Source organism: Urocitellus parryii, chromosome 11 (assembly GCF_045843805.1).
Source record: "Urocitellus parryii isolate mUroPar1 chromosome 11, mUroPar1.hap1, whole genome shotgun sequence".
NCBI classification, from domain to species: domain Eukaryota; kingdom Metazoa; phylum Chordata; class Mammalia; order Rodentia; family Sciuridae; genus Urocitellus; species Urocitellus parryii.
The window spans coordinates 3,557,980-3,581,148 of NC_135541.1; the positions used below are offsets into that span (position 1 = coordinate 3,557,980).

Sequence of the window (23,169 nt, forward strand, 5' to 3'; positions counted from 1 at the left end):
CGGCCTGGTCTGCCCAAGGATACGTCACGATGCCCGCCAGCAGCCAGTAGTCATGGCGCCGGTGCCAGATGTCATAGATCTTTCCCGAGGACACGGCGGCACGTTCCTCATTCTGCCACAAGGTATGCAGCTCTGGGAAGACCGCCAACAAACAGAATGAGAGGAGCCCCACTCTGCTGTCTCCGAGGTGGGCTGGAAGCGCTCCCCTAACACTGGCCCTTCACACCCCCCGAGGGTTCAGGGCTCTGATGTACCAGGACAGGACCTGAGACAGACTTTCCTCAACCATTCACACCCTAGCACAAAGTAACACCGGCCCAGCTCCCGGGGCCCACAGTCAGGGACCGCAACAGCCCCAGCTCTCTGCCCCCACATACCCGTGAAGCCCCCGTCGGCAATGTTGAACATGAACTTGAACTTCCCGTTCTTCTCTTCCTTCTTCCCCTCATCGTCCTCCTCTCTGTCACCGTTTTGCTGAGTCTCAGCGGGCTCCTTCTCCTCAGCTTTGGGGTCATCTGTGAGTGGAAAGATCTCGTTAACTGAGCTGAGGTTGTGGCTCAGCGGCAGAGCACTTGCCCAGCACACTTGAGACACTGGGTTCGATCCTCAGAATCACATAAAAATTAAATTACGGTTATTGTGTTCACCTACAACTAAAACAAATATTAAAAAAAAAAAAGGTCTTGAGATCATGTTAACTGTCCATCCAAGGCACACTGGCCAGGGTCCAAGGGCAAGCAGGGGTCCAGAGGAACAATGTTCTAGGATTTACAGCACCTACCATATGCAAAGCTGAACCTCAAATCCTCCAAACCAAGATCTATGACCAGGTCTCTCCCTCCCTAGGGGCCATGGAAGGGCCAGGAGAGAGCAGGGAGTCCATTTCCAGGGAGCAGACCACTGTGCTACCAGGGACTGATGAGTCCAGGCTCCCATGCCCAGCTCCAATAAGATGATTGACCAGGGCCCAGGAGGACCATCAGGGACCAAAGGACACAAGGCAGAAGGCAGAAAAGCCCCAAACCTGGCCTGCAGTCGCTGCCGTCCCCTCTGCTGTGACTCAAGCCTAGCTCCAGCTTATCCAGAGCTCTCTCCTTCTCAGGAGGCACTTCCTCTGCAAGACAAAGAGGGTTCACGGGTGGAGGCTCAGGAGGTCAAAGAACCCCATGCCTCTACCTGAAGTCCAACAGGTGCATCCATGAGCTCTGGGAGTCCAGGCCTGGACACCCACTCCAGAGGCTTGCCCTGGCCCCATCTATAAGCCATAATCTGGAATCGCCCTCCTGCACCAAAAACCAAAGGATGTGAAGTCCAGCCACTGGGCAGGCCACAGCCCTGTGGAACTCCTCTTCAAACATCCACAAGTTCCAGGCAGAATAGATGGCATTCGTGGGGCTGGGGACAGCTTAGCAGCAGAGGGCCAGGGCTCAGACCCCCAGCACCACAGACAGATGATACACACACACACACACACACACACACACACACACAATCACATCACTAAAAGAGCCATCAACACAGGAGATCTGAGTGGGGGTGGTCCAGGGAGGCTCACTGAGCCCAGGAATTCAAGGCCAGTCTGGACAACACAGCAAGACCCTGTCTCCTCAAAAGAAAAGTGAGTTCAGTAAAATTAAAGAAAGTCATCAGGAGCCAGAAATAAAGAAGAAATTAAAGCCAGGGATACATGAGCTGGCATTTGGTGGCCCCAGCAGGGAGTCATCACCTCCGGGAATGGGGGTGCTGGGGCTGGGTCTCAACACCTCAGCAGGACAGATGGGTCAGCCCAAAGGACGCAGAGCACTGGAGCTGGGCCAGCGCCCTGCGACCAGTCTGCTCTGTGAGTGGAAGTTCCATCCGACAGGCACAACCAGAAGCCCATCTCCAGCAGAGCCCCGGGGGAAGAAGGTCCTCCTGAGGGGCCCAAACCCAAAGTCTAGGACCCCTAGGCTGCAGGGTCACAACCGTCGAGCCCCAGCAAAGACCAGCAAATCTACTAGTGGGACCACTGGGCCCCAAGCACTTGGAAATAAAGGGGCCAGGTGACATCCAGAACCTGGAAAAGCACCATCCATCCACCTGGGCAACCCAGCAGGGAGTCAGCGAGCAGCCGTGTCACCGGGAGGTGATAAAACCAGGAGACAGGCACTAAAGCCAGAGTGTCTGGAATGGTTAAAGGGAAGGGAAATCGACAGAAAGAACAGAGCCCACAGGGGAAGAATAAGACCAAAAACAAGCTGGGAGCCAGATGCAGTGCAGCATGCCTGTAATCCCTCAGCTCAGGAGACTGAGGCAGGAGGATCCCAAGTTCAAAGCCGGCTTCAGCCACTTAGTGAGGCCCTAAGCAACTCAGGAAGACCCTTCTCTAAATAAAATATTAAAAAGAGCCAAGGATGTGACTCAATGATAAAGTGCCCCTGGGTTCAATCCCCACACCAAAAAAAAAAAAACAATCAGGGAGCCAGGGATAGTGGCGTACACCTATAATCCAGAGACTCAGGAGGCTGAGGCAGGAAGATTGCAAGATCAAGGCCAGCCTCAGCAACTTATTGAGGCCCTAAACAACTAAGCAAGACCCAGACTCAAAATAAAAAATAAAAAGGGTTAGGGATGTGGCTCAGTGGTCGAGCACCCCGGATTCAATTCCCTGTACCAAAAACAAACAAAACAAACTGGAAAAGCCAGACAATTTGTAGAGTTGAAATTCACAATTGGGAACAGAATTCTCAGGTGCCCTCAAAGTCCCCAGGATGGAATATGATGGATTCTACTCCCATGAGTGGCACAGTGACCTTAAAACAGGGGGTTACCTGCGTGGGCCTGACCCCATCACAAAGCTCTTTAAAAGCAGGGAGCCCTCTCAGGCCAGCCACGGGAAAGGCAGGCAGAGGCCAATGCAGGAGAGGCCCTGTGGCCCCTTGCTGGCCTGAGGGTGGAGCTGGCTTGACACATCAAGAAACGCAGGTGGGGGCTGGGGATGTGGCTCAAGCGGTAGCGCGCTCGCCTGGCATGCGTGCGGCCCAGGTTCGATCCTCAGCACCACATACCAACAAAGATGTTGTGCCTGCCGAGAACTAAAAAATAAACATTAAAATTAAAAAAAAAAAAAAAAAAGAATCGCAGGTGGCAGCTGGCGGCATGTGGCCCCCAGGTGGTGCCAGCGAGGAAATGGGTCCTCAGTCCTCCAAGTCCTCCAACCTCAAGAGACCAATGTCAGTAAACAAGAATGAGTTTGGAAGTGCTTTCTCCCCAGAACCCTCAGTGGGGAACCTGGCCCAGCCAAAACTTTGATCTCCGTCTCCAAGACTTCGGGAAGAGGACTCGGCCGCGCCCTCGCCTGACTTCTGACCCGAGAGCCGGGAGCTAACACACGCACTGTTCTGAGCCCTCGGGTGTGCAATCATGCATGCCTACGCAGCCACGGAGCGGACCAAATGGGAAGCCGGAGACACAGCCAGGTCAAGCCAGGATAACCGAAGCTGGGTCGGAGGAGAACCCAGAAACCGCGCAGAGAAAGGCTAGAAGGCAGCAAGATGTGAAGGGCTGCTCGCACCCCTGCCGCTGCCTGTCCTGGTCCCCTGCTTTCTTCAGAGCATCCGAAGTCTCTTCTACTTATTGGTGTTGCCCACGTCTCACACCAGGGCAGCTCTGGTTCACGGGTTGTGTCCCAGCACCTGGAACAGTGACTGACAGTCAGCTCGCTCTACATCTTGTTGGAAAGTGAATGGATCCATGAGTTGTAGGAATTCCAGGAGGAAAGAACTGTGATGGAGCAGACAGTTTGCAAAGAGGGAATGACAGGGAGTTTCCCCACACTTGATCCAGGACCTACAAGCTTTGCTTTGAGAATCAGGGACTCTCAAGCAGGGCAGGAATTTCCCTATATTGAAACCACACATTGCCAAAGACAGAAAATCTTAAAAGCAGCCTTCCGGCTGGGGATGTGGCTCAGTGGTACAGTGCTTGCCTCGCACGCACAAGGCCCTGGGTTCAACCCCCACCGCCACACATTCAAAAAAAGTCTTTTAACGGTAGAAAATAAGAGTAAAGACTGATCCACAATTCACTGGTAGCATCCTTCCCAGCAGCACAATGAAAGCCAGAATAAAAAGGAGATATCTTCAAAGGGCTAAGGGGAAATTCCCGGCCCACCTCAGCCTTACCATCATTCAAGGGGAAAGGGAAACGATCCACAGGAATTTTCAGGAAGCACCATTAAAGGGTGTGTTGGAAAGGGGACTTCAGTGAAGCAGTAGGGGACAGGTGAGCACACACAAAAGCAAAGAGACTGTGAAGGACCTAAACAAGGATCAGAGCGTCAGAGGGACATCAGCAAACGTGGGGACGTCAAAGCAAACTGAAACTAAAAATTCAAGGCCAAAGCAACAGAGCAGATGGGAGGGAAGTGAACTACAGCTAACGGTCCACGGTCTCGATGCGATGCAGGAGGGCTGTGTGGTAAAAATCAACACTGCAAAACAAAATCAACCATAAACATTCCAAATGAGTCGGGAGGAAAGAGAACTATGAAGAAATGTGATCATTTCAAAATGCGGCAAGAGGGGAGAAAAAAGAAAAAAAGGCAAGAGTCGTATAAAAACAAGATACAAATTCATCCAACTATCTAATTCCTGCAATAAATGTAAAGAAATCAAACTTCCCTGCCAAAAGACAGAGATTTAAACTAGAGAGTCCTCTACAGGGTTTATAAGAGATGCCTAAAACACAAATGCATAGAGATTAAAAGTAAAGCAACCAAGGAAAACATCTGCAAATCATGAGGCTGGTAAGGAAACACAAATCTATAAAGAACTCCTGCTGGGCACAGAGGTGCAGCCTAGCATTCCAACAACTCAGGAAGCCGAGGCAGGAGGATCGCAGGTTCAAGGCCAATCTCCACAACAAAGCAAGGCCCTGTCTCAAAATTAAAAAAAAAATAAAAAGGGCTTGGGGGTACTCTCAATGCTAGAGCACCCTGGGTTCAATCTCCAGCACCTGGGGTGGGAGGGGGGAGAACCCTTATAAGTCAATAAGAAGAAGTCAAATCACAAAATCTTAGAATGGGCAAAGAATCCGAAAAGACATTTCTCAAACATATTTACCCATGGGCCATAAGCACCTGAAAAAGTACATCTTCAGGCACAAACGGAGTACAAACAGGAACCCCAATAGGAGACCGTTTCTCACCCCTAGGATGGCTATAACCAAGACAGATAAGAACAAAGGTTGACTAGCACACGGGGCAACCCTCACGCCTTGCTGGTGGGCATGTAAACTGGTCAGCACGTGTGAGAACAATTCACCATTCCTCAAAATATGAAGCAGCTGCTGTACGATCCAACAAGGCTCCTCCCGGGTGGACACCCGAGAGAAACAAAAACCCACGTTCACACAAAAACGTGGGCACATATGTTCACACTAGAATCCTTCACAATAGCTGAAGGTAGGCACAACCCCAAATCCATCAGCTATGAACGGATAAACAAACCCACCAACCCAGTCAATGGGAAATCACTTGGCTACAGAAAGGAAACCAGCCTTCCATGACACGGGTGAGCTTTAAAAACACCGTGCTAAACGAGGGAAGCCAGACACAGAAGACCAGCGTGTTTTATGATTCTGTTTACGGGAAACATTCCAAGGAGGCGAATCCACGGAGACGGAAAATAGAGTAGCAATTGCCAGGAACTGGGGAGAGGAAGAAATGGGGAGGGACTGGGAATGGGTACGCAGCTTCTCTCCAGCGTGATGGAATGTTGTGGAATTAGACAGCGGTGATGGTCACACAAGTCTGTGAATGTCCTCAAGACCCGTGGGCAGGAGGTACACTTGAAATGCATGGACTCCTGCAGGTGAATCACACCCCAACCAGAATGGTTTAAAAAAAAAAAAACGGAGATAGAAAAAGGCATATAGTATACATTCAACAGATGGTCAATAGAAATCAGCCATAATAAACTTCAAAGCAAAATGGATCAGGAGAGATGATCACGACCACAGGAGAATTAGAAGCCCGCGTCACCAGAAAAATAAGAAACCCCCAAACAGATGAACACCTGACACCCAGCCTCAAATCACGGGAAGCAGAATCCAGAATTGGGCACTGCAAGGACAGAGGTGGACCCCTCATCCCAGGAACAGGGTCAACAGAGTCTCTCAGAAAGCAGCCAGTCAACTGCATCCCAGTAAGGATACATCCCGTGGGGTCCTGAGCAATGCTAATGCCCATACTCAGAAATGGACACTCTTTTCCAGCACACACAAAACATTCACCAGAGGTTGACCCGTAAAGCCAGAAGGCAGGTTTCAACAGTATCCACAGGCTCATGTTTCCAAACCAGCATGCACCCGAGTCAGAAGTCACCGATCCTTACGCCCCTGTCTGGCAGGAAAGATGAGAGTCCACGTGCAGAGACCTGAGCCCCTGCCCTGCCCTCATGCAGCCTGCCAGACCTACCCTCAGCAGAGAGAAAGGGAGAGCAGCACAGTCCACCCACCGGCCTGCCCTGCTTAGGCCAGAGACCACACCGACCGCTGGGAGGGCACCTGGAAGGCCCTACCTTTGGGCAGCTGCTCCGGGGAGGGCTGGGCCTTCTCCACCTCCTCTGGCCGCTCCTCTCGGGCTCTCTCCTTGTTGTCTGAGCTCTCGTGCTTGTCCTCGCCCTCCCCTCGGTCCAGGGCAGTTGACAGGGCCTGGAGAGGACAGGCTAGGGGCCTCAGCGGGAAAGGAGGGCGGGGCCCATGATCCTGCCTCCCATCCCTTGCTCCCAGCCTGCTCCCCGCTCCCATCCAGAGGCCTCAAACTGGGAGCAAGGATGCCTGGGTCCTCATGGCTGGGCAAGGCCCGAGAGGGTCCCTAGCCCCCCACCTCGCCCAACGCCTGCTTCAGGCCCAGACCCCAGCAGCCTGTGTACCTGGACGTCCAAGGGCTTCTTTGGCTTCTGCACCATCGGCTCCTTCTCATCCACGAAGCCCAGCTGGGTTTCCATTTTGTCTGAAAGATGAAAGTGAAGCAGTGAGCAGGCGCGGTGGCGCATACCCGCGATCCCAGCGACTCTGGAGGCTGAGGCAGGACCATCGTAAGCTCAAGACCCACCCCAGGAACCTAGTGAGCCACCACCTCAAAAAAATAAAAAGGGCTGAGGATGTAGCTCAGCAGCAAAGCACCCCTGGGTTCCATCCCCAGTTTAAAAAAAAAGAAGAAGAAGAAGAGAGAAAAGTTCCGAGACAGAGGGGCTCAGGTGGAAAAGTAGAAGGGTAGGGAGTGGGACTGCAGGCCAGACAGATGGGGCCTGGTCCTCAGGAGGCTCCACGAGGACCAGAACTTTCAGGAGAAGTGGGCAGGATTCCCAGGTATACCAGAGAGCACAGGCCTGGCCTCTAGTCAGAGACCCACGTAGGACGTTGGGCCCGGTGAGGCCAAAGTCAGGGGCTGTCGGGACAGGGCTGCATATAGCAGTGGCTGCCCCCTGGCAGGAGGAGGGTGAGGAGGATGGAAGCCGGTTTTGATCCCTCTTGGGTACACCACTAGGCGTGAGGTGCTGGTTCACATGGTGACTGTCCAGCCTCCCAGCCAGGAGCCAGGAAGCCTGGGTTTGGTCCACACTGGCCGTGTGCCGTTAGACAAGTGAGTCCCCTCCCCACTGTCGGGTCCCCATTACACACAGGAAAACTGAGGCTCAGGGTGGGTGACCTGCCCTAGGTCGCACGGAGTTCAGGGCAGAGCCAGAGGCAAGCCCCGACACATCCACCTCCTAAGAGCGTGCCTGCGTCCAGGAGCCTGGGGACAGGTGTCTGCCCCAGGCCTGTCAGGCCCAACGGAGGAAGGCACTTGCTGAAGAAGCACACGGATCACCAAAAGGACATCTGGAGACCAACAGCCCAATGAAAAATGGGTGAAGAATCTGAAAATACTTTTCTTTTTTCCTGGTACTGGGGATTGAACCCAGGGGCACTTCACCACTGAGCTACATCCCAGTCCTTTTCAGTTTTTACTTTGAGGCAGGGTCTTGCTAAGTTGCTGGGGCTGGTCTTCAACTTTTGATCCTCCTGCCTCAGCCTCCTGAGGTACTAGAGGTGTGCACCACTGAGTTCAGCTTGAAAAGACATTTCTTCCAAAATAGACATAAAACATAGCCAATAAGCACACGAAAAGATGCTCAACTCGCTCAGCCACCAGGAAAACGCAAATCAAACCACCATGAGCCGGCACTTCACCACCAGGGAGCTGGAATCCTGTCGGACAACCAGTTTCCTGAGTTTGGTGAGAACACAGAGAATCGGGAACCCTCACACATCACCGGCAGGAATAAAATGGTGTGGCCACTCCGGAAAACAGGCTGGCAGCTCCCACATGACCCAGCAACCCACTCCCAGGTGTCTGCCCAAGAGTGGATGAAAAGAGAACAGAGAGAAATGAGAGCCTGCGTCCACACACAGACACGGGTGCAGACGCTCGCACCATCCACGCCAGCCTGGACGCGGAAGTCACCCAGCTGCCCATCAACGGACGAACGGACACGGGGTGGTGGATCCCTACGGGGAAGGCCACTGGGCCCCAGGAGGACTGGAGAACCCTCCGTGCCGCAGTGTGGACAGCCCTTGGAACACAATGCTCCATGAGAGGAGCCAGCCAGCAAAGGCCACAGAGTGTGAGACGGGTTCATGTGAGACATCCAGAAGAGGCAAATCCAGACAGAAGCACACCAGCAGCTGCCCGGGGCTGGGGAGGGGAGACCGGCAGGGACTGCTGGTGAGTACGGGCTTCTTTTGGGTGGATGAGAGTGTTCTGGCAATGGAAGCAGTGACCACTGCACAGGACCCTGCAAGTACAGCAGAGCCACCGGCCAGCATGCTTCAGAGGGCGCCGTGTGGTACGCGGGCAGATTAGATCTAGTAAGAAAAACCCTGGGCTGGGCGTGGTGCCTCAGGCCCATCATCCCAGCTACCGTGTCTCAAAAAGTGAACAGGGCTGGGGGGTAGCCCAACGGTAAGAGGCCCCGGGGTTCAATCCCACTACTGCACAGAAACAAGAGAAAAAGACACACTCGTAGAGATAACTTCTGCAGGTACGTCCTTCATGGACTGCATGACGGACTCAAGGCTACTGTGGCCTTGCCACTTCCGGTGACCCACATGCCCGCCCCTGCTCACCCAGACTCGGACCTGGCAAGCCCAGTGGGGCTGGGGGGAGATGGGCAGGGCTGGCAGGCACCGGCGTGTTGGGGTCCGAGGAGATGACCTCTCCAGGCTTCTTGCCCTCTGGTCCCTCGGGGACCAGGTCCGGCGTGCTGTACTTCCCATTGACGTGCTCAAACTCCTGGACCTGGGGCCATGGGGGGAAGCAGGGAGGGTGGTGGTCGAAGCTCGGCCCAAAAGCCCAGGGGCAGTCACAGGACTGGACTGTCACAGGCTCAGTGAGTGCTCCCTGCGCCAAGGCAGACACACTCCTGAGCACAAACGCCCCGGCCAGCGCCCCCGGCACCCCGGGACCCTGTGTGTCCTCGACCCTGGGACCCACCATCCTTGTCTCCGCCACCTGGGCCCCTCACCCAGAAAGGCTTCTGGGATTCCTCTGGGCTGGCTTAGACCCTGGGCAGCCAGGTGGCCTGTGCCGGGCACTTGCCTTGCCCTCTGACTGCTGACCCCCAGGGACAATGCCAGGAACCCAGGAAGGCACCAGGAAGGGCGCTGCGGAGGCTTACTCACCCACCTTCTTCCTAACCAGTGACATGACCCCGATGCGCGTGAGCACGTGCTGCCTGGAGAGGCCCTCGCGGGGCACGCCGTCCGCAAAGGTCTCCGCGCCGTCCGCCCCCGGCTCACACAGGTGCCGCATGAAGAGGGACACATAGGCTCTGGGGTGGTGGGGGGACTGGGGCTCAGGGAGTGGGGGGCCATCAGGACCCTCTGAGGAGGCTGGCAGGACCCCAGGGGACCACTTGGCTAGAAATGTCAACCACAGCTCACCTCCCAACCTGGCCTGCTGGGCCAGGCTCTGGGAGAGGACAGAGGGAGCCCTCCTGGCAGGGGACCCTCCTGGGATGGCCCCACCCTGGAAGACCCAGATGTTCCCCACTGTAGTGTGGCCAGCCGGGCCAGGCAGACAGGCCAGTCACCCCACCAGCACCCCTCCGAGGCCACACGACAGTGAACCTTCCAGACGCCCTGAGCCTGGCAGCAGCAGACTGCACACTGGGAGGGCCTATGCACTGGGCGGCCACACCTGGGCCACCACCTGGGTCCCTTTACCTAAACTCCTTCTCACTCTTCCCGCGGAGGTCTCGCACCAGCCAGTGGGAGTTGAAGGCGTCCTGGGGCGGCATGCCCCAACGCATGATGGCATTCAGAAAGGCCTTCCGCTGTCGGGCATTGAAGCCCAGGACCTGGGCAGGGCAGAGAGCAGGTTGGGTCAGGTCAGAGACAGTGGGTGCAGAGAACTCAGAGATGGGGGAGAAAGGAGGTCGGGGGAGCCTGCCCCGGGGGTCCATCCCTGCCTCACCTCCACCTGGCATATGACCCTGGACCAGCCCACAGCCCCTCCTCCATACCCCAGGGGTGGCAGGATCGGGGAACTGGGAGAGACGGGGAACAGGCAGGCCCCACCTCAATGTTGCCACCAACTCGAGCAAGAAGAGGGGGCAGAGGCTTGTCCCTGTCACTTTTCAGCTGCCTCCTGGACTGCCGCCGGCCACCTGGGGAGAAGCCGCCACAAACCCTCAGGTAGGGCCAAGGGGGTCCTCCCCACCCCACTCAGCAGCCCACCTCAGGAACCCTCCTGCTACTACCTCCAGCAGGACCCCAGCCACGCCCCACGGCAGACCAGGGGCCCACGGCAGACCAGGGGCCCACAGCAGACCAGGTCACCAGCACGGATACTCACTCTGCCCTTCTGGTCTTTCCTCAAAGTCCTCGTCCTCATCCTCGGAGCCGATGGAATACTCAGACTGGTTGTCTGAGAGCTCATCCTGCCATTCTGCAGGGAGGCAGGCAGAGCGCTTGTGTGCCAACAGAAGCCCACCTCCAACCCTCGCACCCCCAGGGCCAGGCCAAGCCCTATACCCCAGCCCAGCAAAGACAGTGACACTGACAGCAGCCACCAGGTACTTCCTGTGAGCTCACTTAATAGCTCAACTCCACTATTTAGGAATCACCCCATCCCATCCTATTTTACAGACAGGGAAACGGACCTAGGAAGGCTTGCCCAACCTCATACCACCTGCAAGAAGTCACTGGACAGATTCCCGCCTTGTCCCCCTCCTAACACCCCCAACCCACCCAGCCCCCTTCTCCCCAACCACCTCCCTGCCTGCAGAACTGCCCCAGAGGGGGGCTCCTGCAGAGACGGCCCTCTGACATTCCAGAACCCCCAGGGTCTCCCAGCCGCAGCACACACCCTGGTCCTCTTGGGACGCGTCATTGTAGTTGACCTGCTTGCGGATGCGCTTGCCCTTGCCCAGGTTGCGGGCCAGGTCCTCCTGCTGCTGCTCATAGTGGTGCCGCAGCAGCTTCTCCCAGTAGTCGGGGTCCACATTCTCCTCCTGCTTGATCACCTCCCGCTCCACCTCCTCCTGGGGACACAGGCACAGGGGCTAGCAGGACAGCTGGCTGGACAGGCATCCCTGGCCTATCTGGGGAGCCTCGCCATCAACCTTACCTCACCACCGTCTTGGGGCTCAAGGAGCAACTGAGAGTCCTGCCTATTCCAGGAAGCCTTCCCTGCCACCCAGCCCCAAAGGTCTTCTCTCCCTGCCCTTCCTGCAGTCATTCAGTCACTACACAGTATTTCCTGGTCTTGTGCGAGCACAGTTACAGGGCTGACCAGGCCCAGCCCCTGCCCTCAGGAGGCTCCTGGTTTTCAGGGGAAGGACAATTAATTAGCACGCGGTGCCTGGGGAGTTCCGGAAGAAGTAAAGGTTCTTGTGGGAGAAGGGGTTTTACAGGGTGGGGAAGGCAGAAGATTCCAGGCAGCAGTGCAGGAGTGTTCCAGACAGGAGTGGTCCAGCCAGGCCAGATGCAGCCCCAGGCAAGGCTGGGAGGGGCCCAGTGGACAGACCCCTGAACAGGCCTCTCTAAAGGAGATGGCCGTTCCATGTGTACATCCCAAATGTCGGTGCTGGGAGGTGGAGGAAAACATCAGCAAGGATGCAGCTGTGTGGTTCTTCCCTCTGCACCGCCTCAGCCTGTAGTGGGGGGCAACCCCAAACTAAGACCACAGGGGGGTGCATGGCAGGGCCGGACCTGAAGAGCAGAACACTAAAGAGGGAAGGTCCTTGTGGGTGGAGCAAGGCCGCAGGGCGGGGCCTGATAAGGGGGGGCTGGGGCTGGAGGGAGGAGCTTGATGGGCAGAGCACAGGCTAGGGGCGGGGCCTGATGGGTGGAACAAGGCCACAGGGCAGGGTAGGACAGGCTAGAGGGCGGGGCGGGGCAGGGGCAGAGTCACAGCCGAGGATCACAGACCTACTGGCAGAGGCAGTCCAGGGACCTTACCACGCCATCCTCTTCGCGCACCACGTACTGCGCCACCTTGAAGGAGCTGAGGTACTCATTCATGTTCTGTAGCTCCGTGTCGTCGGTGGCATCCTGGTTCCGGTCCAGCAGCTTGGAGATGGCCGCATCATCATAGTGGATCACACTGCTGTCCTCCACGTCCTTGTTGTCACCTGAGCAGCAGACACAGTGCATTATGGGGACCTAGGGAGTGTTCAAGCCCAACCTCTGGTCTCTTCCAGACTGGGCCAAGGAGTAGAGCAACCCGTTGGGAGAAAACCTGGCTGTGACCTGCACAGGTGCCACAGCCCCACTCCCTGGGGGGGGCAGCTCTGGGCTGGACTCAAGTGGGCCTCCCTACCTGGCGGGGTGCTGCCGTGTTTTTTCTTTGCGCTGGCAGCCAGGGCTCCCCCTTTGGAGGGCTGCACGTCAGGGATGGGCGTTACAGGCCTCTGGCCCTGCGACATCATACCTGGAGGGCAGAGGAAGGGCGCTGGTGTGGTGGCACAGAGGGGCTGCAGGGTTGGTGGGCAGTGGACAGATGCCACCCTGGCCCGCTGAGGAAGGAGACAGGGGCAGGAGCTGAGGAGAGTGAGGCTGTGTGTGGTGGGACTGGCAGGGATCCTGGACCGGGGCTCCTCACGCAGGTTCACCCTTGAACCCCCACCAGACTCCTGTGGAAGGGAGGCCCACCCTCCACGTCGTCCTTGAAGAGCTCCTCGGTGCCGAACTTGAGGATGTCATCCAGCTCCTGCTTGGTCATGGACCCCGACTTGGAGCCCAGGCCCGGACGCACCACCAGGTGGGTGAGCATCATCTTGCGCTTGGCCACCTGCGTGATGCGCTCCTCCACAGAGGCCCGGGTCACGAAGCGGTAGATCATGACCTTCTTGTTCTGGCCAATGCGGTGGGCACGGCTGAAGGCCTGGGGAGACCTGGAGCTCAGTACCAGGACCTGACCGAGGACGCTGGGTATGGGGTGGGGTGCCGTGGGCTGGGGAGCTTCCCATGAGTTCATAACCATGAGAGAGTCACCCGAATGCCCAGCCTTGTGTGGATGTGGCAGCCAGGCTGGGACTGGATGAAAATGTGACCGCAGGTGCGTGCAGGGGAGAGTGGTCTGTGTGCTGCCTGGAAAGGGAGCCACATGGTGGTGGGCCATGGGGAGACGGGGCTGCAAATGGGACCACAGAGCACAAGTTACAAACAGCCAGCCACCTTTCAAGGGCAGCCAGGGCTGGTCCTGAGGGTGACAGGACAAACCAGGGTTAGCAGCCAGCTTGTTCTGTGCCTTGCACACCCCCGGCCTTCTTGGGTCTGTTTCCTCCTCTGTGCAATGAGGGAGGAGTGGGGGCAAAGCCTCCACCGCGGGGGGAGGCCTAGGGAACTAGGGAGGAGTCAGGAGCATGGTCAGGGCGGGTACAAAGGATGGGGGTGGCAGGGGGGCCATAGACCTGGATGTCATTGTGCGGGTTCCAGTCTGAGTCGTAGATGATGACCGTGTCTGCCGTGGCCAGGTTGATGCCCAGGCCACCCGCCCGGGTCGAGAGGAGGAAGCAGAACTGCTGGGCCCCAGGGGCTGAGAAAGAGAGGCCAACAGGTGAGGGTGGGTTCATGGTGCCACCTGAGCAGGATGGATGGCAGGCAGAGGGTGGGAGGAGATATCATGGGCAGAAACCCCAGCAACAGGTCCCTGGCAAAGAAGCAGGACAAGACAGTGACCCCGGCACAGACGGGCAGCCATACCTGCACTCAGGGAGGCGGGAGGAGCCCACCTGGGGCCACTTAGGCCCAGACAATGAGCGCTCCGAGCTCTGGTCCAAAGGAAGGAAGCCAGAATGAGAAGGAAGCCAATTTCTAAAGCCCAGATGGGCAAAAACCAAACCAGCAGCCGACAAATATCGGCAGAGCCCTCGAGAGGCCAGCAGCCAGGCCCTCCGTGTGCGTCAGTGGCAGGCTCTGCTAATAGCTGGGCTTTATCTGGTGTGCACAGTAGAGGCCCAGCGTGCCAGTCAGACCCTCCGTACCAGCTTCATTTGATGACAAAGGTGAAATTTCCCTCCCCCATCTGCCTTTCATCTTGTGCTTTTCTAATTCTGTTCAAAGTAAGTGTTATCAGGTGGATTCCTAAAACCCCAACAGACCCCAGAAGGCCCGTTAGGACAAATCCTTTTAGCATTGAAAACTAAGAAGCCAGGCATGGCGGTGCACACCTATAATCCCAGCTACTCGGGAGACTAAGAGAATCACAAGTTCAAAGTCAGCCTGGGCACACCCATCAAAACCCTGTCTCAAAATTGAAAAATAATAATAAGTAAAAAGGTCGGGTTGCAGCTCAGTGGTAGAGGTCTTGCCTATCGTGTGCTGGCATGGGGTTCAATCCCCAGGGACCCTGAGAGAACACAGTCATGACCTAAGGACTAGTCAGCTTTCATCAGGCATTGCGGAGTCCACCCAACATCAGCTGGGTTCCAGCTAAGAACCTGGCCTGGAGCGGAGGCTGAAGTGGGGTCCTAGTCAGAACCCTCGGGTGGGGTGGGTACCGTTGAATCTGTCGATGGCTTCTTGCCGGAGGCCCCCGGTGATGCCACCATCAATCCGCTCATATTTGTAGCCCTCGTATTCCAGGAAATCTTCTAGAAGGTCCAGCATCTTGGTCATCTACAGGGAGAGAGGTGCGTGAGGAGTGGCCAAGGAGCCAGGAGCCCACAGGACCACGGCTGGGGGAGGAGAGGGCAGCCCACTGAGTAGGGAGACCAAAAGGACCCAGGCAGACCCAAGACAGGATTCTGGAGAACGTGGCTGCCAACCATCCAGCAGCCAACCCACCCTCCACACCAGCCCCCAAACATGACCCTGAGCAGCAGCCTCCCCTGCTCATGCCCCTCAGAATGGAGTCGCGGCTCCTCAGCCAGCAGTCAAGGCTCTGAGGCCCAACACTCACTCCCCCCACAGACGTGCCCCACTAGACTCTTCCCACAATATCAACCCACCCCCCTTTCTGCCTGGGGAACTCAAATATCACCTCCTGTGATATCCTCCCTGATGTCACTCTGCCCCATAACCCTGCTGGCTGCCCAGCCGTCTTGAGATAGTTCAGCTGGATATGAAACTACCAGCAGGCACTCCCTCGGTACATGGAGATTTTGCCATCCTCTCTTCTCTGTCACCTGCTCCTGATGGACAGTCCCGGTCCTCTCCTTTGTAAGCTTCGGGTGTGAAGTGCTAGTTTCCCTACCAGGTGCCGAGGGCTTGGTTTACTGACATGGATCTTGCCGGAGCTCTAGAGCACACTGTAGATCCGAGACCTCATGTCTTTCTCCAAGTCCATAAACTCATCGAGTCTTGCTTTCCATGGTTCCCTGGTTTTTCTTCTCCAACTCCTATCAGATGATTGCTGGGGCCTCACAGGCTACCACCATGCTCTTTTTCTCGTCTCTGTCTAGCTACATCCTAGGAAGTTCCTCGGTACTGGGTTCTAATTCATCAGTGTTCTCTTTGTTGGTGTAAAAAATTTACCCAGCCTGGTGAAGTGTTTTATTTCAGTGACTAAATTCCTCTGCAGAATTATCTGTGTGCTCTTGTTTTCTTACCTCCTGCTTTTACCTAAATGAATTCTTCTTTGTTTATAGGTGTTGGTTAATCCATGATTTTTTTGAGGACCCTAAACATGTTTCTGGAAAGTCTTTTTCAGGCAATTCTATCGTTGTTTTGATGTGGATTCTAATCATGGTTTTGTGGGATGCCGTAGCAGCCAGTTCCACTGTGAGTTTGGGAGTCTGGGTTGGCTGGCTCACTTGGACAGGAGGAGGCCGCCTCTGTCGTGCTCCCTCTGCACACATTTCTGGCGCTCTGACAGTCCACTCTACGTGGTCCCAGGCGGACTCTGCCAGATGAGGTCTCATGTGGGCAGTGGTGTTGGGGGAATGTGGATCCGAGTTCAGACACAGGTTGCCTGCTTCCTTGGGACTCCAGCCCACTGCCCGCCTGGGGTGTGGTCAGGGCTGCAGACAGCAACAGTTGTGTTTGCTTGACCTCTGTGCAGAGGAGCTGGATTCCACACTCTGGCTGTGAGCAGTGGCCTGGCTGGGCCTGACCTCCAGGGGAGGTCAAACCGTAGGATCCTGCAGGCCCATCACTCCGGCCTCCAACACAGAGCCGACTAGACTCAGGCAACCGTCTCAAAAACTCTTCCTCTCTCAAGTAGGCAGATTGAGAGGAGGAGCCAGATCATTGTTCGCTATACCCATGGGCCTAGGACCGAGCCTGACAGACAGTGGCCGCAAATGAAGGAATGGAGGAAAAAGTGAGCCGACCTGAGGCTGAACAGCCCTGCCTCTCTGTGCCAACAGGAATGCTGCCAGTGAACCTCAGGCTCACGCTGGAGAGAGGGGCGCCTGGAGCTGCCCCACTGTTCTCCCAAACCAACCCCAGGGCCCCCTCATGACAGGCCTGGCTGCAGGGGTGAGAGAAGAGCAGAGGAGGCGGGACAGGGCAGAGGGTGGGGCTGATCTTGACAGCAGATGTCATCTACAGGGAGAGGGGCTCCTGAACTCTGCCCTCAGCCAGCCACTGGCTGCTTCCCGCCAGGGCACACAAGGGAATGATCCTCAATACCCAAGCCACAGGGACCAGCATCAGTGCCTGAGGGCACAGGCAAGGCAGGCACTCAGCCACCGAGGCAGGGTGCTCTCTGCAGGGTGTCAGCTGGGGCTCCTGGGTGGCCCACCTGAGAGAAGATCAGCACACGGTGCCCCTCATCACGCAACTTCTTGAGCATCTTCTGCAGCAGCATGAGCTTCCCCGAAGACTTCACCAGGGAGCTGCCATCATAGGAGCCATTGGGCAACACAGGGGCCTCCTGGGGACACAGCAGAAGAGGGCCATGGTGAGCATCCCTCCCTGGCTTGGCACCCAGGAGGCTGCAGGGGACAGATAAGGGTCTAGCCATGGGCCAACTCCCTGTCTGCCCTGCTGAGCACAAAGCCCAAACCAGAGCTGGATCAACAGCACGGGATGGGCTGCGGATCACGTGGGCGCTGGCTCCGGGCACCGTGTTCCCAGGTGGGGCACAGACCTGCCAGCCCTGTCCTTGGTCTTGCTCCCTAGTTGGCACCTGAGACCTGAGATGTCAGGAAGCCAAGAGAGGGTGAAGCCACGCCAGCCTTCCTCTAGCAGGAACTTGGCCTGGTCCCTGCATTCACTGGGTACATCCAGCAGAGTGACCCTCTGACCCCAGCTGGGCAGGTTAATCAGAAAGTTAAGTCCCACAAAATACTCTGCCACCTGAGTCTCACAACAAGGACCTCAGGCTGCCCTAGGCTGGGACACCCAGGACAGACATCCCTGTCCAGCTCAGCAGAGTTGGACAAGGAGGAGGAACTGCAGAGGGTTCAAACTAGAACCCAATGGCAGGGATACTGGGGTGGTGAAGGCTGACGTTCACCGGGATCGCCAGGCGCCGAGCTCTCTGCAAGGGTGTGCCACCTGCACGTGCTCCTCCGACCCTAGCAGATCTCTTCCAGGTAGACACTGCTCCTGTCCCTATTTTACAGAGGAAGATGTCGGGGCTCAGAGAGGAGCTTTAACTTTCCTGAGGACATAGTGCTGGGGTTGAAATACATGGTTCCAGGGATGAGCATCTCACCCACGGCTGCTGGACTCCCCCTGGGAGCCGGTGGCAAACTCCCTTAGGGACTGGGCATGGCCCTCGAATCCTGCCCTGGAGCCCTGGCACTAGGAATGGAGGGGTCTTTGGGGTGACCTGGTGGCCCCTTGACTCTATGCATCATGGGGAGGGCCCGAGGGAAGGAGAAGACTGAGCCAGGCAGTGGACAAAGGCAGGTTTCAGAACTTCTGGCATGAAGGGGACCCAGGCCACCTCCAGGTCCTTGGGGGAGCTGAGGGCCCAAGGGCCCAAGGCCCGGGCGCAGGCACCTACCACTGCAGCCACAGGGAAGAGGTAGGGGTGGTTGCAGCACTTCTTCAGGTCCATCATGATGTTGAGCAGGGACACCTGGTTCCCGCCCCCCTTGGAGTTCAGCGCCTCGAAGTTCCGCGTGAGGATGAACTTGTAGTACTTCCTGCAATGGACACAGGCAAGGCGCTCTGAGAAGAGCCCCAAGAAGGAAGGGCCGGCGAAGGTGAGCCCAGGCCTCCACCATCCCAGGGAGGGGCCCAGGAAGGCCAGCTTGGGGCCTTCGGGCGGGGCAGAGGCAGGTGACTCCCAGGTGGCTGAGCCCGGCCACGCACTTCTGCATCTGGCTCAGCTCCACGCGGACAATCAGCTCCGTCTTGGCCGGCATGTTCTTGAAAACGTCGGCCTTGAGCCGCCGGAGCATGTGGGGCCCCAGCAGGTCGTGCAGCTTCTTGATCTGGTCCTCCTTGGAGATGTCGGCAAACTCCTCCAGGAAACCCTCCAGGTTGCTGCAACACAGACAGGGCTGAGGGCCAGCAGCAGAGGCCCAGGACACACGGGCCTCTGCAGAGGAACTCGGGGTTAGGGTAAAGGGGCCGGGGCAGAGAGCCCAGGCAGCACAGGGCGGAGGACAGGGGGCCCAGGCACTGCCCTAAGAAGCCATCAGCCTAAGCCTGTGTCACCCCACACACCACAGCCCTCTCTTTCTGCCACACAGGATCTTTCCATCCTTGAGGCATCCTGGGTGGGAGCTCTCCAGGTCTGTCAACCAGACGACAAACCAGCGACTGAGGCCAAAACCTGCTCCTGGCTCAACCCCTCCTAATTCCAAAGTCAGCCCTCCTCACCCTGAGCCCCTCATTCTGAGCAGGAAAGTGGGGTGGGTAACAAGGAGACTGGGGAAGCAGGTTCCATCTCCACCCTCCCCCACCCTGGCCTCTGCCTCCCATCACTGTTGCTCACGTGGGTCACCTGAAGGTGGGGAAGAGGGCAGGGGACACAGACAGGAGCCCAGAAGGTGCCCTGGGGAGGGCCTTCCAGGGCAGAGCTGGGAGGAGATCGCAGGCTTAGCAGCAGTTGGGATCCACCAAGCACGGCAGAGCCCGTGCCACGCCCCTCCTGCCCCAGGACGTTGATCACGTCCTCACTGTGCCCCAAGCACCTCCACCCCACCGGCCAGGCGCAGGGGACGCACTTGAACCTCTCTGGAGTCAGGAAGTTGAGGAGATGGAAGAGCTCCTCCAGGTTGTTCTGAAGGGGCGTCCCCGTCAGCAGCAGCTTGTAATCGATCTTGTAGCTGTTCAAGACCCTGAAAAACTGCGGGGAGCAGAGGGGCGGTCATGGGAGCACAAGGTGACCCCCATCTGAGTGGCCCCCAGCCGCATGGCCAGCACTGCCTACCTTGGACTGGTTGTTCTTGAGCCGGTGGGCCTCGTCCACCACGAGGCAGGCCCACTCGATGGAGCCCAGGATGGCCTGGTCGATGGTGATGAGCTCGTAGGAGGTGAGGAGGACGTGGAACTTGATCTGCACTTCCTTCTGCAGGGAAGAGGAACATTGGGGAGGAGGCAGCTGGGGGCTGAGCCGACCGATCTGCAAGGCAGAGTCAGGGGGATGGAATCCTGGAGCTCCGGAGCCTGGCCAGCCCAGGACAGGAGGGGAGACAGAGGGAGGCAGCTGAGGCCCAGAGGACAGAGCCCAGAAGAGGGGAGTGCGGCAGACAAAGAAAACTCAACCCAGTTTCCCCTCCGTACCGGCGTTTCACACAGACAGATGCAGCCAACCTTGGGTGGAAAGTATTTAGGAGAAATCCCGCACCTGCCATTATCCTTGCTGTTATGCCCTGAACAATCCAAACGCCACTCACCCGTAAGCAAAAGTCATAAGTGTCTTGTAAGTTAGCACCATAAGAAGCCAGAGGGGACAGCGTGTATGGGAGGGTGGGCATACGTCATATTTTATACAAGGGACTTGAGCATCTGGGGATTCTGGTGACCTGTGGGTCCCAGAACAGTCCAGGGACCCCGTGGATGTTGGTGCGGGGATGACTGTTACTGAAACAGGAGAGCTGCTGCTCACTGCTCGGGTGGTGTGCGGCCAGCCCTGCGCCACTTCCTCGCTCTCATCTTACCCTCAGTACTCTATGAGCTGAACTGTCATTGTCCCTACTTAAAGTTCACGGGACCTCGGGCTGGAGAACTCTCCCAGGTAACAAATGGCAGAGTCAGGGCTCAAACAGAAGAAAGAGACTCCACACTGGGGGTTTCCTGCCTTGTATTTGCTGATGTGAAATTCTGAATCGTTTTAATATTGAGTTTGTAACTTGTAAAAAAAAAAAAAAAAAAAAAGTCCTGTGGGATGGTGGGACATGGGCTGGAGCCGGAATGTGGGATCTCTCATTTGAGATCCCACATTTGTGGGACAGGTCTCTGCTCCCCTGCCTCTGCTCGGTGACCACTGTCACACTTTGCTTGGGCCTAAATGCTGGTGGGGAGGGGGCTAGGTGCACATTCTATGCCCCAAGTTACAGGGCGGACCCCGGTGCCTTGAGCCTCTCTATCTCCAGACCCAGGGAAGGGGACATGAAATGCCTAAAACACAGAACGGCGGGTCAGACAAGCCATGAAGAAAGGAAGAAGCAGCTCTCCTGCATTTGAACAGAGCGCCCTGCCCTCTCCCCCTGCACCAGGCCCCACACCCGTCTCTCCCAGTGACAAGCGCCCGTGTGAGGGGATCAGAGAGGGGCAGAGGGAAAGCTGGCCACAGGCTTGGTACCAGCCCCAGCCCCCTCACTCAGGTCAGTGAGGACAGCCACAAGGACTGGGAGAGCTCACTCTGTTCCTCACAAAGTCAAAAACAGAATGACCCCGTGGTCCTGCAACCCTGCCCTGAGCGCACCCCCAAGGGAGGCGTGGACGGAGACGGAGAGACGGCGGCACAACCCACGTCCTCAGCACTGTTCCCGACGGCCAGGCGGAGAAGCAGCCCAAGGGCCCGTCCGCAGATGAAATAAAACACAGTCCATCCACCCGGTGGGGAGCACTCAGCCTGAAAGCAGGTGGCCACTCTGACCCAGGCCTCACGGTGGATGAACCCTGAAGGCCTTCTGCTAAGGAGTCACACTGTGCGACTGCACCGGCCCCACGCTCCTGGAGGAGCCAGAGTCTCAGACACAGAACACAGGAGGTGGCTGCCGGGGGCTGGCAGGTGTCGGATGGGGCGTCGGTGTTCAATGGAGACAGCTTCCCTTCTGCCAGGTGGAAAGGGCTCTGGAGATGGGTTTCAGGATGACGTGAACATCCTTAACCCTCCTGAGTATGTCCTCTTAAATGGTTAAAATGGTAAATGTATGTGCATTTTACCACGATTTTTTAATAGAATAAGGGAGGAGCTGAGGGCAGTGGCCATGCCTGCAATCCCAGCGGCTCAGGAGGCTGAGGCAGGAGAATCACATGTTTAAGGCCAGCCTCAGCAACTTAGTAAGGCCCTAGACAACTTATTGAGAACCTGTTTCAAAATAAAAAATAAAATGGGCTGGAGATGTGGCTCAGGGGTTAAGCGCCCCTGGGTTCAATCTCTGGTTGAAAAATATATAAAATCATAAGTACAGAAAATAAAAAAATATATAAAATGATAAATAAGGGAGTGAAGATTTTGAAGTGCTCAGCCAGAGCCAGACCCCAGTGGGAGCTAAGGGGGGGATTCTTTGTGACCCCCCCCCCCAGGCTCATAGGCTCATCTGTCTAAAAAGCCACCTTGGGATCACTGATCCAGTTGTTGTTCCTTCAGCAGACAGTTTCTGAGCCTCTCCTAGGAAACTGAACGGCTGCTCAGAGACTGTCCATGAAGCCAAGACAGCACTTTCTGGAGGGGGACACTGCCGGCCCCCAACACAGGAGCTAACGTGAGTGCTGATGTTCAGCTGGGGCCTGCTGAGACACCACCTTCTCTGCTCCATGTGTGGCCAAGGTACCAGAAGCTGGGGTGTCCGTGTCAGCTGTGACTTTGTTTCAAATGCAGAATCTCACTGGGGATTTAGCTCAGCGGTATAGCACTTGCCTAGCAAGGGCCAGGCCCTGGGTTCGATCCCCTGGGTTCAATCCCCAGCACTGCAAAATAAATAAATAAAAGTCCTAGTAAATCGAATGCAGAATCTAGGCCCCCTCCTCCTAACAGGAGCTGTTGGCTCAGCGCCTGCCCTAAGACCAACCCCCTGGGGGTGAGCAGTATGAAGTCAGGAGGCCCTGCCCAGCTTTTCCTAACCATGACCCTCCCAACAGCTGTGTAAAGGGGTCTGTTAGCCCCATTTTTCTGAGAAGACTCTAAGACACAGAGAGACCCAGTGACTTGCCAGAGGCACACCGATGGTGTACAGGGGTGAACAACGTCTTCCCTAAACTCCAGTCCACCTAGAAGCTTTCTTGCAAACGGGTCTTTGCAGATACAGTTAGTTGAGGTCATGCTGGATCGGGTGGCTGTGTGAGCACTGTGATTGGTGTCTTTGTAAGAAAACAGAAGTCAGACACCAAGGGGAGAAAACCAGGTGACCCGACCAAGACGAGGGACGAGGGATGCAGCCCTAAGCCAGGGATGCCACCAGAGGCAGGAAGCAGCAGGAAGGCGGATCCTCCCCTAGAGTCTTCCCAGGGAGGCCAGCACCTCTGTTTAGGAGGCTGGTGCCAGCCTGAAGTCTCCTCTGCAGCAGCCCTGTGCCAGCCTGCACCTCACCTCCACGGGGCAGGGAAGGGGCACTGCACACTGCA

At 56.6% G+C, this 23,169-nt stretch overlaps 1 protein-coding gene across 1 annotated transcript in view; it reads right to left on the reverse strand.

Moving 5' to 3' along the window:
* Chd5 (chromodomain helicase DNA binding protein 5) overlaps nucleotides 1-23,169 on the reverse strand; it is a 55,607-nt gene that overhangs the window by 2,659 nt on the left and 29,779 nt on the right. The window contains exons 16-36 of the mRNA XM_077791096.1: nucleotides 19,808-19,945; nucleotides 19,602-19,723; nucleotides 18,742-18,915; nucleotides 18,431-18,572; nucleotides 17,219-17,350; nucleotides 15,033-15,150; nucleotides 13,944-14,068; nucleotides 13,183-13,414; nucleotides 12,851-12,961; nucleotides 12,490-12,662; nucleotides 11,396-11,570; nucleotides 10,883-10,975; nucleotides 10,606-10,694; nucleotides 10,252-10,385; nucleotides 9,713-9,857; nucleotides 9,166-9,325; nucleotides 6,915-6,994; nucleotides 6,561-6,693; nucleotides 1,025-1,114; nucleotides 378-515; nucleotides 24-132 (exon numbers count right to left, since the gene is read on the reverse strand). Coding sequence (XP_077647222.1) covers nucleotides 24-132; nucleotides 378-515; nucleotides 1,025-1,114; nucleotides 6,561-6,693; nucleotides 6,915-6,994; nucleotides 9,166-9,325; nucleotides 9,713-9,857; nucleotides 10,252-10,385; nucleotides 10,606-10,694; nucleotides 10,883-10,975; nucleotides 11,396-11,570; nucleotides 12,490-12,662; nucleotides 12,851-12,961; nucleotides 13,183-13,414; nucleotides 13,944-14,068; nucleotides 15,033-15,150; nucleotides 17,219-17,350; nucleotides 18,431-18,572; nucleotides 18,742-18,915; nucleotides 19,602-19,723; nucleotides 19,808-19,945 — 2,813 coding nt within the window. The remainder of the gene's footprint in view (nucleotides 1-23; nucleotides 133-377; nucleotides 516-1,024; nucleotides 1,115-6,560; nucleotides 6,694-6,914; nucleotides 6,995-9,165; nucleotides 9,326-9,712; nucleotides 9,858-10,251; nucleotides 10,386-10,605; nucleotides 10,695-10,882; nucleotides 10,976-11,395; nucleotides 11,571-12,489; nucleotides 12,663-12,850; nucleotides 12,962-13,182; nucleotides 13,415-13,943; nucleotides 14,069-15,032; nucleotides 15,151-17,218; nucleotides 17,351-18,430; nucleotides 18,573-18,741; nucleotides 18,916-19,601; nucleotides 19,724-19,807; nucleotides 19,946-23,169) is intronic.